General features: G+C 45.5%; 1 protein-coding gene across 1 annotated transcript in view; it reads right to left on the bottom strand.

The window, feature by feature from the left end:
* Positions 1-16,541, bottom strand: part of RAC2 (Rac family small GTPase 2) — a 110,047-nt gene that overhangs the window by 48,304 nt on the left and 45,202 nt on the right. The window contains exons 4-5 of the mRNA XM_029590058.1: positions 9,018-9,080; positions 7,848-8,007 (exon numbers count right to left, since the gene is read on the bottom strand). Coding sequence (XP_029445918.1) covers positions 7,848-8,007; positions 9,018-9,080 — 223 coding nt within the window. The remainder of the gene's footprint in view (positions 1-7,847; positions 8,008-9,017; positions 9,081-16,541) is intronic.

Raw genomic sequence — 16,541 nt, 5'->3', positions numbered from 1 at the left:
AGTTAGTGCGCACTAACTGGGAGTTAGTGTGCACTAACTGAAAATGATACAATTTGACACTTTTCAGGTCAGTTAAGGTCAGTTTAGGAATGAATATGTATTCCTATTGGCTGCCCTCTTATTTATTCATGTTACCAAGTTTCCTACTGACAGTATATGGGGGATGGGAAATGGAAACAGTTGGTAGCTTGACAAAACAAGTAATGTGATCAGTCAATGTGACTAGAACTTGTGCCCTAACCCTGATACCAGGGGTATTGTGATCTTCCTGCACACAGTGCCCTATCCCTATTAATACCAGGAGTGTTGTGATCTTCCTGCACACAGTGCCCTATCCCTAATACCAGGGGTGTTGTGATCTTCCTGCACACAGTGCCCTATTCCTGATACTGGGGGTGTTGTGATCTTCCTGCACACAGTGCCCTATTCCTGATACCGGGGGTGTTGTGATCTTCTTGCACACATCCCTATATCAGGGATAGGGCACTGCATGCAGGAAGATCACAACACTCCTGGTATTAATAGGGATAGGGCACTGCATGCAGGAAGATCACAACACTCCTGGTATTAATAGGGATAGGGCACTGCATGCAGGAAGATCACAACACCCCTGGTATCAGGGATAGGGCACTGTGTGCAGGAAGATCACAATACCCCGGAGGAGTGAGGGTCAGGCAGCTCCCCCCTGTCTGTGAAGCCAGCCTCTCACTAGTAATGCAGGGAGGGAGCTGTCTCAGACTTCACCATCCTCCCCCCCCCCCCTTACCCACACACCATTCACTAGCTGGGACATGGGGGAAGTCAGGAGTGAGGGTCAGGCAGCTGCCCCCTGTCTGTGAAGCCAGCCTCTCACTAGTAATGCAGGGAGGGAGCTGTCTCAGACTTCACCATCCACCCCCCCCCCCCACCCACACACCATTCACTAGCTGGGACATGGGGGAAGTCAGGAGTGAGGGACAGGCAGCTCCCCCCTGTCTGTGAAGCCAGCCTCTCACTAGTAATGCAGGGAGGGAGCTGTCTCAGACTTCACCATCCTCCCCCCCCCCCTCACCCACACACCATTCACTAGCTGGGACATGGGGGAAGTCAGGAGTGAGGGTCAGGCAGCTCCCCCCTGTCTGTGAAGCCAGCCTCTCACTAGTAATGCAGGGAGGGAGCTGTCTCAGACTTCACCATCCGCCCCCCCCCCCTCACCCACACACCATTCACTAGCTGGGACATGGGGGAAGTCAGGAGTGAGGGTCAGGCATCTCCCCCCTGTCTGCGAAGCCAGCCTCTCACTAGTAATGCAGGGAGGGAGCTGTCTCAGACTTCACCATCCTCCCCCCCCCCCCCTCACCCACACACCATTCACTAGCTGGGACATGGGGGAAGTCAGGAGTGAGGGTCAGGCAGCTCCCCCCTGTCTGTGAAGCCAGCCTCTCACTAGTAATGCAGGGAGGGAGCTGTCTCAGACTTCACCATCCTCCCCCCCCCCCCTCACCCACACACCATTCACTAGCTGGGACATGGGGAAAGTCAGGAGTGAGGGTCAGGCAGCTCCCCCCTGTCTGTGAAGCCAGCCTCTCACTAGTAATGCAGGGAGGGAGCTGTCTCAGACTTCACCATCCTCCCCCCCCCCCTCACCCACACACCATTCACTAGCTGGGACATGGGGGAAGTCAGGAGGGAGGGTCAGGCAGCTCCCCCCTGTCTGTGAAGCCAGCCTCTCACTAGTAATGCAGGGAGGGAGCTGTCTCAGACTTCACCATCCACCCCCCCCCCTCACCCACACACCATTCACTAGCTGGGACATGGGGGAAGTCAGGAGTGAGGGTCAGGCAGCTCCCCCCTGTCTGTGAAGCCAGCCTCTCACTAGTAATGCAGGGAGGGAGCTGTCTCAGACTTCACCATCCTCCCCCCCCCCCTCACCCACACACCATTCACTAGCTGGGACATGGGGGAAGTCAGGAGTGAGGGTCAGGCAGCTCCCCCCTGTCTGTGAAGCCAGCCTCTCACTAGTAATGCAGGGAGGAAGCTGTCTCAGACTTCACCATCCTCCCCCCCCCCCCTCACCCACACACCATTCACTAGCTGGGACATGGGGGAAGTCAGGAGTGAGGGTCAGGCAGCTCCCCCCTGTCTGTGAAGCCAGCCTCTCACTAGTAATGCAGGGAGGGAGCTGTCTCAGACTTTACCATCCTCCCCCCCCCCTCACCCACACACCATTCACTAGCTGGGACATGGGGGAAGTCAGGAGTGAGGGTCAGGCAGCTCCCCCCTGTCTGTGAAGCCAGCCTCTCACTAGTAATGCAGGGAGGGAGCTGTCTCAGACTTCACCATCCTCCCCCCCCCCCCTCACCCACACACCATTCACTAGCTGGGACATGGGGGAAGTCAGGAGTGAGGGTCAGGCAGCTCCCCCCTGTCTGTGAAGCCAGCCTCTCACTAGTAATGCAGGGAGGGAGCTGTCTCAGACTTCACCATCCTCCCCCCCCCCCTCACCCACACACCATTCACTAGCTGGGACATGGGGGAAGTCAGGAGTGAGGGTCAGGCAGCTCCCCCCTGTCTGTGAAGCCAGCCTCTCACTAGTAATGCAGGGAGGGAGCTGTCTCAGACTTCACCATCCTCCCCCCCCCCCTCACCCACACACCATTCACTAGCTGGGACATGGGGGAAGTCAGGAGTGAGGGTCAGGCAGCTCCCCCCTGTCTGTGAAGCCAGCCTCTCACTAGTAATGCAGGGAGGGAGCTGTCTCAGACTGGTATCAGGGTTAGGGCACTGTGTGCAGGAAGATCACAACACTCCTGGTATTAATAGGGATAGGGCACTGTAAGAGATGACTGTAGTAGATTGAATAAAGATCTTATGTTTCTGCTCTCCTCACACCAAACAAAAACAACACACAAGCAGAGAAGCCCTTCTTACAAAGCTGAGCTAGTGAGTTAAGTAGGAGGAAAAGTAAACATACTGGTGCCAGTGTGGCTACTTAAAAAATACACTTACCAACAATCAATTACATATATTTGAACTGTGTACAGTTCCAGCCAGGACCACCTTTCTAAAATGCACAGTGATTGGCAAATTCAACATGCACTAGCATTTCAGGTGCCTGCTAACAAAAATAATAAACAAACAAGTTCTAGTCACGTGAGTGCTGATCATTACATTACTTTTTTTGTCAAGCTTCCAACTGTTTCCATTTCACATCCCCCCAACCATATTGGTAACATCAATAGATAAGAGCACAGCCAGCCAATAGGAATACATACATACATATTCATTCCTAAGTGACCTTTACTGACCTGGGAAGTGTGAACACTTTGTTTCATTTTCTGTTGGTGTTCATTAGTTTCCAGTTCCATTTCCCATCCCCCCAACCATCACCTCAGTGGTAACCTTGGTAACATCAATAGATAAGAGGGCAGCCAGCCAATAGGAACACATATTCATTCCTAACTGACCTTCAGTGACCTGGAAAGTGTTTATTTGTATCATTTTCAGTTAGTGCGCACTAAATCAAGTTAGTGCGCACTAACGGGGAGTTAGTGCGCACTAACACGATTTAACGATTTTTAACGATAAATCGTTAGAATTTCTATTGTATCGTGTTCTATAACGATTTAAGACGATATAAACATTATCGGACGATAATTTTAATCGTTGAAAAACGATTCACATCCCTATTACATAGACAGTAGAGGAAGAAACCAAAGGAATGCTGGAAGACCATTTAAGGAAGAAAAGACACAAACTGGCTAGCTCTGTCTGTATGTTTAGGGCAGGGTCGACCAAGAGTTGGCGCCAGGAAGAGAGGAGTGCATCTGGCAGCTCTATAATCAGTTCTTCTCCTGAAGAGCTAATTATTATGAGGGAGAGAAGGAAGACTGCATTCTGAGGAAACAGAGAGAATGTCAGCTGTTCTTACTTCGTAACCGAGCTTCATGTAAAATCCCAACAAGGGATGTAGGAGCCAGGAGCTGAGAGACTGAGAGACTTCCTTTCCAGAGATATCCAGGACCAGGAGCACATGGCTGGATCACCCTAAAAGACTGAGTTAAGTAATCTAAACTTTGCACAGAGATATCTTAGCAGAGGAGGGAGGTTTATTTCCTTGTATTTTGTCATACATTCAGTATCTCAATTTAACTCCTTCAGCTTTTCAGTCAAAGTCAAGCATAAATCCTTGGTGGCAGGTACTGGGAAAGAAAAACTGGTGGACTGTAGTCTTTCTGAAAGAGACTGAAACCAGTCCCGCTTTCTGTTTAGTGCCATGTAAACCATTTGGGGAAGCTCGCCAGGAGAGATAGACCTTTCAAACACTGCAATGCACATCTATTTGGTTTGCCATTGAGCCAGCTCCACCATCTACACAATTTTGTTTTTGGGACAGGGTGCACCCTTTAGGAACTGGTGGCAGTTGAAAGCTGTGTACTTCATTGCCTTTCCCTCCCAGCTTTCTTTATTAACGTTCCCTATTTTTACTTTTATCCATGTAAGTAAGTTGGTTGCCCTGGTTAACAAGTCATAGCCAGTGTTATTTTTGCATTGCTTGATATAAAATAAGAAAACTGCCAGTTTATATTATACTTCACTACTATATTTTTCCCATTTAATGTTCTGGTTGGATGTACTGTCTACTTACATAATTCTAGTAAAAGGGTTAATTACTGTTTTACTCTGGTGTGATGATTGTATTTGGTCTGTGGTGCCACAAGTGAGTGGCTGTTTGGGAAGAACATAGAATTGTGGTATCGGGGAGACTGGGACCCTTCTCATTCCCCACTTGGGCTACAAACCTAAAGATAAATCGTATTAGTGAATATAATTTCTCATATGGTAGTCCCTACAAGTATAGGGGTAATTCAGACAAAGAGGGGTCACATACAGAATTATGCCCCCCCTTTCACTTACCATTGTCTGCTGTGACACAGCACTTTTTCCTTTAGCAGAAAAGGCACACCTTCAGAGTAGTTAAATCACAAGCAGATTGTGATAAATTGCAGGAAGACCTTGTGAGACTGGAAAATTGGGCATCCAAATGGCAGATGAAATTTAATGTGGATAAGTGCAAGGTGATGCATATAGGGAAAAATAATGCTATAGTTACACAATGTTGGGTTCCATATTAGGAGCTACCACCCAGGAAAAAGATCTGGGCATCATAGTGGATAACACATTGAAATCATTGGTTCAGTTTGCTGCAGCAGTCAAGAAAGCAAACAGATTGTTGGGAATTATTAGAAAGGGAATGGTGAATAAAATGGAAAATGTCAAAATGCCTCTGTATCGCTCCATAGTGAGACCGCACCTTGAATACTGTGTACAATTCTGGTCGCCGCATCTCAAAAAAATATAGTTGCGATGGAGAAGGTACAGAAAAGGGTGACCAAAATGATAAGGGGAATGGAACAGCTTCCCTATGAGGAAAGACTAAAGAGGTTAGGACTTTTCAGCTTGGAGAAGAGACGGCTGAGGGGGGATATGATAGAAGTGTTTAAAATAATGAGAGGTCTAGAACGGGTAGATGTGAAAAGTTATTTACTCTTTCAGATAATAGAAGGACTCTGGGGCACTCCATGAAGTTAGCATGGGGCACATTTAAAACTAATCGGAGAAAGTTCTTTTTCACTCAACGCACAATTAAACTCTGGAATTTGTTGCCAGAGGATATGGTTAGTGCAGTTAGTGTAGCTGGGTTTAAAAAAGGTTTGGATAAGTTCTTGGAGGAGAAGTCTATTACCTGCTATTATTTAAGTTGACTTAGAAAATAGCCACTGCTATTACTAGCATCAGTAGCATGGGATAAACTTAGTTTTTTTGGGTACTTGTCAGGTTCTTATGGCCTGGATTGGCCACTCTTGGAAACAGGATGCTGGGCTTGATGGACCCTTGGTCTGACCCAGTATGGCATGTTCTTATGTTCTTAAAACACTCCTCTCTCTCCTCTCTCTCCTCACTCTCCCCTCCTACCCAGCATCCCTTTCTCTTCCCCTCCCCTCTCCCCTCTCCCCCACTCCACTCTGTACCCTGAATCCTCCTATTTCTTCCCCACACCTTATCCTGCATCCTCCCAATTCACTCTGTGTCCTGTCCACCTCTTTCTTTCTCCACTCCCCCAGACTTCTTTTCTTGCAGCTCTCTCACCCATCCCAAGCCCAACAGTGGGAGTTCACTCTACCCACCCACCCCTGCCCAGCAGTAGCAGCAGCAGACTCCCCCTCTCTCTTTTTGCATCCCCAATCTACTGCATAGTATCAATCCCTTCTTTGGTTCTCCTCTCTACCCCTCCCCTCGCCCTGTCTCTCCTCCTTCCTATGCTCCTCACTCTGCAGTGCTGTAGATCTTTCTATAGTGGCAGCAGCTATAGCCGAAGACATGTAAAATCAACACAGGGCCAGTGTGCCATGAGGCAGCCCCTCCCTGCCTTTCTCCTACACAAGGTTATTCATTGCAGTATCCTAAAAACGTGAGAGGCTGGGAGTCCCCCAGAACAGATTTGGGAACCACTTCCCTAGGCCCATTACCCTTCCGCACCTCCCTCAATTAATTTTCAGGCTCAAAGGTTCCCCCTGAGTTTTTACAATTAAACTCAACTATCATAATGTCCCCACCACAACCCTTCCCAGGGCAATCCTATAAAATCATATAACTGAACATCGTACTATTAAATATTAAACTTTGCTTTGCAAATATATCTTTTAGAAATTATCTCACAGTCTGATGAATATGTTCTGTGATTTTTGGAAATAGACTTTAAAAAAATAGCACAATACATTTCTAAATGTATCAATTAAAATATATTCAGACTATATTGGTTGAAGGTAATCTCCGAAATGGCTAGACAGCTGAAATGTTTTTACTATTCATCAAGGAAAAAGCATTCAAATTATTTTGTCACTTCACTTTCAGTGATAAAAAGTCCACCCATTATTAGGTACTTTGTGAAGTAACAGAAAACCCTGCAAAATGTCACTCAGAACCCGTATAGCAACCCTACCATACCAACACAGCATTAACTCCTAGAACTCAAACAGCAGCAACCCTGCATGAAAAGGCAACATTGCAAATATTCCACCTGGGTCTAAAACACCAATACATTTTTTTCTGGTGGGAAAACAGAACAAGCTAGACTAGTTCACAGAACCTACACGTAAGCAGAATGCTTACCCTCTTGTCACGGATATAGAATACAGACAGACCCTCACCAAATACAGAATAAGGGATCACAAATTAGAAAAAGAAATATGCAGATAAAAACCCAAATCTGCTATCCTCTCCAGTTCCTCCACCCACTTTCTATTCCCTACAGGGGGGGGGGGAGGGGACAAGGGGGCTGGATTAGGGAGGGTTCTTCTTTGCTTTGCCCTGTGCTCTGCTTACTCCAGGCTCACATACAGCCCCATCCCAGTTCCCTGCATGGTGCCTGGGAGGGGAGGGGCTAGAGTAAGAAGCAGAGGGCTGATCTCTGCTGCCTGAGATTTTGGGCACTGGACAACAGAGTCATTGGGGCTGAGCCATGTGTGCTATTGCCCATAGGTAAAAGAAGCCTTGCTGATGATGCCCCCTTGAATGACACCTGGGGCAGCTGCCACCCTCAAATCCCCCCCCCCCCCCCCAGACCCGGCGCTGGCTTCAGGAGACTTTGGGAGCAGGTTGTATTACATTTGTGGCACCTACCTTCACAAACGGCTCATTGATGCTTACAAAACAGTTTCCAGCCCAATCATTATGGCAGAAAAGGTGGAGCGATTTTCCACTTCCATTCCCCCTTTTGTTTCACTCAGTCCCCCTACTAAATGGATTATTTTAAGGTGAGAAAAACCTAGAAGTTCCCAGGAATATGCATTATCATGAAAACCCACCAATCTCTTTAGCCAATGCAAGCCCTTGCGGGTAAGTGATGGGCACCAGCTTCTTCTCCTTTAGTTTCTCAATGGTGTCCTTGTCATCCCGGAGATCTAACTTAGTGCCGACAAGAATGATAGGAGTGCTGGGGCAGTGGTGCCGGACTTCGGGGAACCACTGCAAGCATGGAAGAAGAAAAATACACAGGTGTGAGAATGGCAGCCAAAGACATGATGTGCCTCTGCATGTCTGTGTCTGGCACAAAAGCATTTTGGGAGTTTATTTTGAAGAAAGGCAAGGCATATATGAAAAAAAAAACAAGTTAATATTGTTTTCTATTTATTTGATGTTTATTCTCCTCTGCAAAGGCTCTCCCAGTAATTTCCCATGTTTTCACCCACTAAAAGCTAAGTGTTACAGTGACCTTATGTACCTGAGAGAGCAGTATGTAGCTCACCCAAGAGATTTACAATGCTCTTTTTTTTTTTTTGGTCTGCCACTTTCCTCCTGCAGCTTTGCATTTCCAATCCAATCAGATGTAGCCTGTACTGGGGGTTATGGTGGCCCATAAGTACCCGGGCTTTCACCTCAGTTTTATACCCATCCCCAATCTAGTCCAGCCATCGCAACGACTGTTTTTTGGCCAGGAGTCACACACACACCCTGGTTTCTTCCAGAACTCGGTACATGTATCCTCTGAGTCTGTCCACTAGGTGGTGCCATTGTACGACAGCTGAGAGTCCCTCCCTCTACCCCAGTGTCTGTGAATGCTGCCTCCACAGCATCCCAAGCCTCGGTCAGCCCAAGGGGCACTAGCTGGACTTGAGAACTAAATCTAGATCTCCCATATGGCAGCTCTCTGTACTACCGTAGAGCCATTGGCTTGGCTCATGTTCCAGTGACCAGTAGTCTAACCGTAATAGAAGTACTTGGTTCTGCTTCCTAGCAGGGATTAGTACCTGCAGATTCCTACTCTCCCATCACTGCTTCTGTGCACACCCCCGCATTGACATACACACCCCTAGCTTTGACACATTCACCCACGTCTACGCACCCCTTGACGCGCATGTGCAAACTGGCATACATACGCACACCTTCCTATGCTCACATGCACGAACCTTTACCCGGCCTTGTTCACACCTCTTCCAAGCTCTTGAAGCCACTTTCTGGCAGCAATCATGGCTTACCTTGGCGCGGACGTTTTCATAGGATGCAGGGCTGACCAGGGAGAAGCAGATCAGGAAAACATCCTGTGAGAGAAGGACACAATCCAAAAAAAAAAAATAGTATCCCATTCTTGGTTATGGAAAGAGTGGCATCAGGGAACAGCTCAGCAGGAATATAAATAGTTGTTTGACTGTCAGTAGAAAGAGTGATAAATCTAGATGGCCTGGTATGTCACAACTAGAGACCAACTGGAGAAAACTGCAGAGAAGTTTCCCATTTTCCTCAAAGGGAAAAGAGAGAATTTTTCTCTCTCAAAGCAACATGCTACCTCGTTTGCACAAAATAACACCCTGCCTGAATTTTGGTTCTGTTCCTCTCCATATTGGACTTATTCATCTGTATCCTTTTTTTTTTAAACCAAAAAACCCACTTTATTTCTAATAATTTAAATATGTTTGGAATAAAAGGTGTGGGTCTTTTCTTTTCATTACAGTCAACCCCCGAGGAAGCTCTTCTGTATTTTATCACAGATTTGTCAAACTCTGGTGTTCAAAGGCCCCCAACAAATATTGTTTGCCAGATATCCACAATAAACATTTATAAGACATTTTTTGTTGTTGTTGCAAAGAGTGGCTTTTGTTAATTAACAAATTTTGGTTTTCCTGAAAACCAGGACTATTAGCAGCCCTCAGGGATCAGAATTTGATACCTCTGACATATCATAAACTTCAAGATGCTTATTTTCCCTTCGGAATGAAGTAGAAAAAACTCTGGTGGAACTGTAATGGTTTTGCTGATTCTAACTGGTAACTGAATGAAGTTTTAAAAATGTTTTGGATATTTCTAGAGACGGAAGTACTTGAGGGTGACTGAGGTTTCATGAAGCCTCTGGAAATTACTGAAAAGTTCTAGATGTTTCACAAATTGTTCTGGGTTCCTGCACATTTGTGATGGGACTACTCCAGTCACTATAATCCCTATATGATTGTTCTATGTAGGGGCAGTTGAAGGGATTTTGATAATTTTCATTCTTCCTATTGCTATAACCCCATCTTTTTGGGGATAGGCTTTTTGGGGTATATAACGTTCACTGGAGCATGCCCAGTGATTCAATGGGAATGCGATAGAGGAAGAGTTAGGAGTCATTGCTAGAGATTTTCCCAAGATCTCAAAGCAAGGTGGTTGGAGAGCTAGAGATTCCCCCTGGATCTCACAGAAGGCAATTCAAGTATTTGACAAAGAGGTGTTGAGGAAGAAGTTTTGAGAAGTTTTTTTGATTTTGACTGACCAGTGTCTGAAGGAAGGGCACATCTCCAGTATCCCAAAGGGCTGGAATCAGAGATCTTTTGACCCATTCAAACAGTTAACAGATTAGGTGAAGAGAAGGATGTAGACTTTTGAGCCACTAACTCAAGAGATTTGTATTTTGATAGTTGATTTATAGTTGAAGATTTTGACTTGTTGGAACCCTCATTTTTTATACTTCGCTTGGGGATATTTTTCCAGACCAGTTCATGCCAAAACTGGAACTACACTTTAGTTATCCCACACTCACCAGTGAGGATATTTTCAATCAGGGTGAAGGTACAACAGCAAGAAGGGAAGTGAGTGGAATAAGGATGGACAGAGAAACCATTTGTTTTTTTATTGATCATTGGATGTATGTTGATTCTTATTTTTGTCATCTTGACCTGGATCCCCTTCTTTAAGTTATAGTTGTTGTGTCTATGGACCCTTGGGCTGAAGCGAGATTGGCTGTACCTGCAGGGAAGAGCCCTGCAGGTTCTCGCCATCAGCAGGCAGACTCAGGCAAAGCAGAAAGTGAACAGGGCCTTCACCTATAACAGTTCATGTTCCCCTTGGGTTGAACCTTTGGGTGCCATGGCCAGCGGGACGTAGGCGAGGGTCTCTACTGATGACTGGAGATGTGGTCCAAGGCCAGGTGAAGGTCATAGGCAGGCAGCAAGTAGACATGTTGAGGTCTGGGAAAGGGTCAAAGGCGGGCAGCGGTCAGGCGTATCCAGAGTCCAGGCAGAGGTCAGGGGCAGAAAACGGTCAAGCATACCCACAGTCTTGGCAGAGGTCAAACCAAGTATACATCCAAGGAAGAAAAAGAGGAATAAATAGGGCTGAGGCAGACAGGCAAGACAGGAGCAGGTTGGGCAGGTTAGGACAAAGACTGGAACAGGCTGAAGACAAAGACAAACAAGCTGAAGATGAAGACTTGAACAGGCTGAATATGAAGACAGGAACAGTCTTGGGAAGCAACACACACTACACTTGGTAGCTGAACCTGTTACTGAGGTGGGTTACTTCTGGAGAGCTGGTCTTATATGGGGCAGCCTTGTGGCAGCATCTCTCCACATTGGAAAGTAGCATCCTTCCGCGTGGCTGGCTGGTGGCGTTTTGCCACGTGAGAGGCAATGGGGCCAACCTGTCTGGGGAAAGTAAGTGCAGTGGTTCATGGGAGCACCCCACAGACCGCCAAAAGCAACAATAAAGACTATCTATTATTTGAACACCATCTACAGACTCCAGTGTTTTCATTGAGTTTTACCTAAATGGGGACTTACTGGAAATGAATGGACCCTTTTGTGATTCCTGGTTTCTTCCTGTGGTGGTAGTTTTGAAATCCCTGCTTTTATTTTTCACTATCTGGCACCTCCTGGAACTATTTGATATAGGGTGTGAAGTGGCCACAGAGATACTGATTGACAGTGCCAGGGGTCCCGGAAGAGAAGCCTTCCTCCCCGTCTGGACCTGAACCCAGACATATAGCAGCCCTAGTCTAGGATAAAGCACCGAAACAGGGGACCAGCTACACACAGTAGAACATTGAGAAATGTCATAAACATTTTATTTCAATTATAAATAAAATTATCTCTTTTATAATTATAAAATTATAATTATCTCTTAATTATAATTAAGAGAGAAGTCACCGCACATTGTGCTAATTAAATAAAAGCTTTTGGAATGAACTATATTTATCAACTTATATCCTCTTACACTTCCATCCTACCTGAAAGTGCCTGGAGCCAATGTCAGGTAGTCTAGAGCTGTCTGCAGTCAGTCACAGACTGCGAAAGTGAGCAAAGGCTGCTGGGAGAGTTTACCTGTGGCTTTAGACCTGGCCTTTTTTCCTTAACATCAAAACAGGGGAAAATGAAACTCAAATACCCAAACTTATTAAATTGCTTTGACAAAACTTTAATTCATAAAGTAGTGGGTATTAAATTCCACTAATAGGAGAGGGGACGTGATGGTGGAGGACATGGACAAATATTTCTTCCAGTAAATTTCAGTGGGAAGAAGGAATATTTTTTTTCATAACATTTCAAATTCAAGACTAAAATGTGATATGCATAATTTATGAAAAAATTATAAAGGGACAAATAAAATCAAATTAACTGAAGTTGAAAACTAAACACAATAGTCATGTTTTCTTTAAACATATTTCTGACATTATTATTTTATGTCAAATGCAAAATTATGGTTGAATGAAGGCAACAGCTAATCTAAAAAAGTGCCTCAAACCTTCAATATGATAGCTGTCTACATCACTGTACATGGATATTACCAGATCAAAAATACTTCTGGTTTCCATGTATTTTCAGCTGGACTGATATGCCTGGACTTCCCTGTCACAAAAATCAGAAACAAGTGTTCTTCTGCATACTCACCTATGGTAAAATGAAATTGTGTAAACATATTGGCAGTAATTTTCAAATGGATTTTCTCACTTAAAACTGGGTTTTACACATGTAAATGCACTTTACCCATGTAAGTGGGCTTTTGAAAATTGCTACAATATATGCCATTGAATTGTCCATAGGATTTACCCATGTAAAAGCACTTTTAAAGGTGAATTTTACAAGAGATTTGTGTGCACAAATTAACAGATGTGCGGGCAGGTAGCGCTTATTTGCGCTAGAGTTATTAGTATTTTATAAACATCGCACATACGCATGCAAATGCGGTGCATGAATAACTCTGCTCCTGTAAAAAAAGGGGCAGATTAGGGGCAGGTCAGGCTGTGATTTTATAACCTGTTACTTGCACATATTTACTTCTGCTATTTACCAGGTGTAAGTCAGAATAAAACTCTTTATAACCAGATACTGACAGGGTGAGGGGTCTGAGGGGTCTGAGTAAACTGGGAGGAGTGCAGGCTGAAGAACCAGGGGCGGGATCTTGACCTAGAGATAGACTGGGCCAACTGGTGGACTAAGTGGTAAAGCTTCATTTTTATCACACATGCAAATTATAAAATGTGCTCACTTGCGAATGTAAAAGCTTACAAGTCCTAAGGAAAATACATGAATAATCATAATGTAACTGCTTAAAATTAGGAGCACACATATGCATGAATAGGCATATTTTCTATAATGTGCAGATGAAATAAAATTAATGCATATGTGGGTGCACGCGCACATGCGTACGTATATGGGCACATGTGCTCAGTTTAAAGTTACTGTCCCTGGGCATAAATGGGCTTTTGAAAATTGCTGCAATTGCTCTATTATGCTTACCACTAGTGAGACAATCCCGCGAGCAGCTGTGCTTACCTAAAGGCCAGCAGGCCTTACCATGGTGGGACACCGCTGAGCACCACGACACGACAGAATATCGCCAGAATTGCCGTCTCCAGATCCTTCCCTAGGCATGCACACACCCGAAGTCAATACATTTAAATGGCCTGTAGTGGGAAAAGCCTGCGGTGCCCTTGGATGATGTCACAGTCTCTTGCCCTATAAAAGGGCTCCTTTGACGCTCCAGCATTGCTTCTGTACACAATGCAAAGCCTACCTTGTTGCCAGCCTTGCTCCATTTTAGTCTTCAGCTTCAGCCTTCCACTTCAACCCTCGTCCAAGCTTGTCTTCAGCTTCAGCCTTCTTCCACATCCGTCTTCAGCCCTCGTCCAAGCCTGTTTCCATCTTCAGCTTGCCCCAATGTCCATTTTCAGCTTCAGCCTTGTTCCACATCTGTCCTCAACTTCAGATTTGCCTGGTCCTTTAGCCTTGTCTGGGTTCCAGCGTTAGCCTGCTCCTCGGATCTGACCGTAGTCTCGGCCTCCTGGACCTTGTCATAGCCTGGCCAATGCCCAGACTCGTTCGCCCACCATTGGCACAGACCTTAGGGCTCTTCCCTCAAGATTACTTCAATTGTGCCACGGCAAGAGGGTCTCACACTTACAATACATGCAACAAGTATGTTACATTTACATGTGTTAACTCCTTTGAACATATCCTCTCTTATGTGCAGTATCCCTCACGACTTCTATGTAATCTACAGCCATATGTCTTGGCTTTTGTTTGGCCTTAGATTTGAAAAATTGTAAAAGGCACTCCATTAATAATGGAGAAAGACTCATTTGCCATGTATTGTCCCATTATAAGCTTGCTAAGGTCCATCATTTTCACCCTCTGCAGGAAAATAAAGTATACCAATTTTCATAGAGGAACTAAAAAAAGTTTACCTCACTTCCATTTCTAAATCATTTGCAAATATCATAAAAAAACAGAAGGTTCTAGTATGAATCCTTGAATAACAAAATGATGGTTTCCATATTAATCAATCAGAATCTATGCCTCATAGTGTGACTCATTGCTTGCTATTATCCAGCCACTTTCAAGGGATGTGCATGACAAAAATAATTTGTGTTGTTATGCCATTTGGGTTTTATATCATTCATTATAGTTTATGTCATTTTTATGTCTATCATTTTCACTGAAACTAATGGGGGAAGCAATGACCCTGCTATTTTTACCTATAACATGGTAGGGAAGCATGAGGGAAGACAGAAATAATAGAAAGGAAGTGTCTGGATTATCAAGCAGAGCAGCTCTTATATGCTCTCCTCTGTCCACTCCAACGTCACCTATTTTGATATCATGTGAAAATCAGTACATAAAAATAAAATTGTCATTGCCATCATGCCCTCCCCTCCTTTTTCTGCACAGGGCAAGAGGCAAGTGGTCAGGGGATGGGGGCTGTTTTAGTGAGCAGAGTAGCTTTTCTCTGTTCTAATCTGTCTGCTCCAATTTTACCCCCCTCCCTTCCTGTTCTCTGCACAGGCCAGGAGGGGAGGAATGTGTGTAGGGGAAACAACAGAAAGAGAGGGGCAGTATTAGGAAGCAGATTAGATATTGTCTGTCTACTCAAGTCTCATTACCTCCTCTACTTTTCTATGCAGGCTGCCTGGATGGGGAGAGGCTTTATCAAGAAGCAGAGCAGTGGATCTCTGCTAAGTGAGATTCTGGACATTGGATAATACAGTCTGTGCAGGACACCTGTGCGCCCATGCCTAGGGGCAGCAGAGTTGCTGACCTGTAACAGGTGTAACATCCTAGGACAGCAGGTTGTTAGTCCTCACACATGGGTGACATCATCGGATGAAACCCGGCAGTGAACTTTAATCTCAAAGAATCTAGAGCTTTCAGCATGCCCTACTGAGCATGTGCAGCTATGGCAACACCCTGCCCCCTAGGCAGAGTCCCCAGTCCTTGATATAACTAATACATGGAGAAACCAACTCCCAGGGGAGGCGGGAGGATTTTGTGAGGACAAACATCCTGGTGTCCTAGAAGAACACCTATTGCAGGTAAGCAACTCTGCTTTCTCGTAGGACAAGCAGATGGTGGTCCTCACACATGGGTGAATCCCTAGTTCTAGGCTGTCTGAGCAGGACAAAGTGGGAAACCACACAGTGCCGGAGCACTACCTCCATCCTTTGCTTGAGAGGTAGTCGACCCACCAGGGGTGTAGGCTGGAGAAGAGTTGGGTTCTACCAAGAAAGCCATAGAAAAGATTGAGATACAAACCCTCATGCATAGCAGGGATGCCTGAGGCAGAGGAGTGATGCAAGGGCAAGCAGAAGTAAATTTGCATCACAGAAAATAGTACAAGCAGGGGTCCTGATAAGTAAATCCCGACAAAAACAGTGGATCTAGATCTTCCTGGATACAGGAAGGACCCAGAAATGTAAACAAGAAAGACTCTGATGAAAACTGCACAGTTTCCTTCAGTGTGAAAAAACAACCGGAAAACAAACTGGGGCATGAGAGCCCTCCAGAAGGAAACTGTCATCCACTGACATCCAAAGGATTGAATGTATCTGGAGAAGAGTGCCCAGGTTTGGCTGGTAGGCTGAATGGACAGAAGAAACCCATGCAACACTTGGAAGGACAAGCAGCAAGCCATGGCAGGGCCTGGGACAGACACTGCGTGCTGAAGCATCAGACCTAGCATCAAGGGTTTCAGGGGATGAGGGACAATCCCCAAAACAGACCTGTAGCACAAAATTCCCAAGCATGGCGATGAGATAGGCCTGAAGCTCACTTAAAAGCACCTGTCAGAACAGGTTCATCTATCTTATCACAGGATAGCAAGGGGAGCAGGAAGGCCCTTAGGGCAACCTAGAGAATGAGAGGCAGTATTGGCCAGAGAATGGTGAAAATAAGTACAAAAATATGGTGTATCTTTCCCTGCAGGTATACAGAGGTATATCATGGGTGTCTTAGCTTTACCTACCCTCCAATAGGAAG

The sequence above is a fragment of the Rhinatrema bivittatum genome, chromosome 2 (assembly GCF_901001135.1).
Source record: "Rhinatrema bivittatum chromosome 2, aRhiBiv1.1, whole genome shotgun sequence".
NCBI classification, from domain to species: Eukaryota; Metazoa; Chordata; class Amphibia; order Gymnophiona; family Rhinatrematidae; genus Rhinatrema; species Rhinatrema bivittatum.
This window is presented reverse-complemented; position numbering and strand designations above follow the sequence as displayed.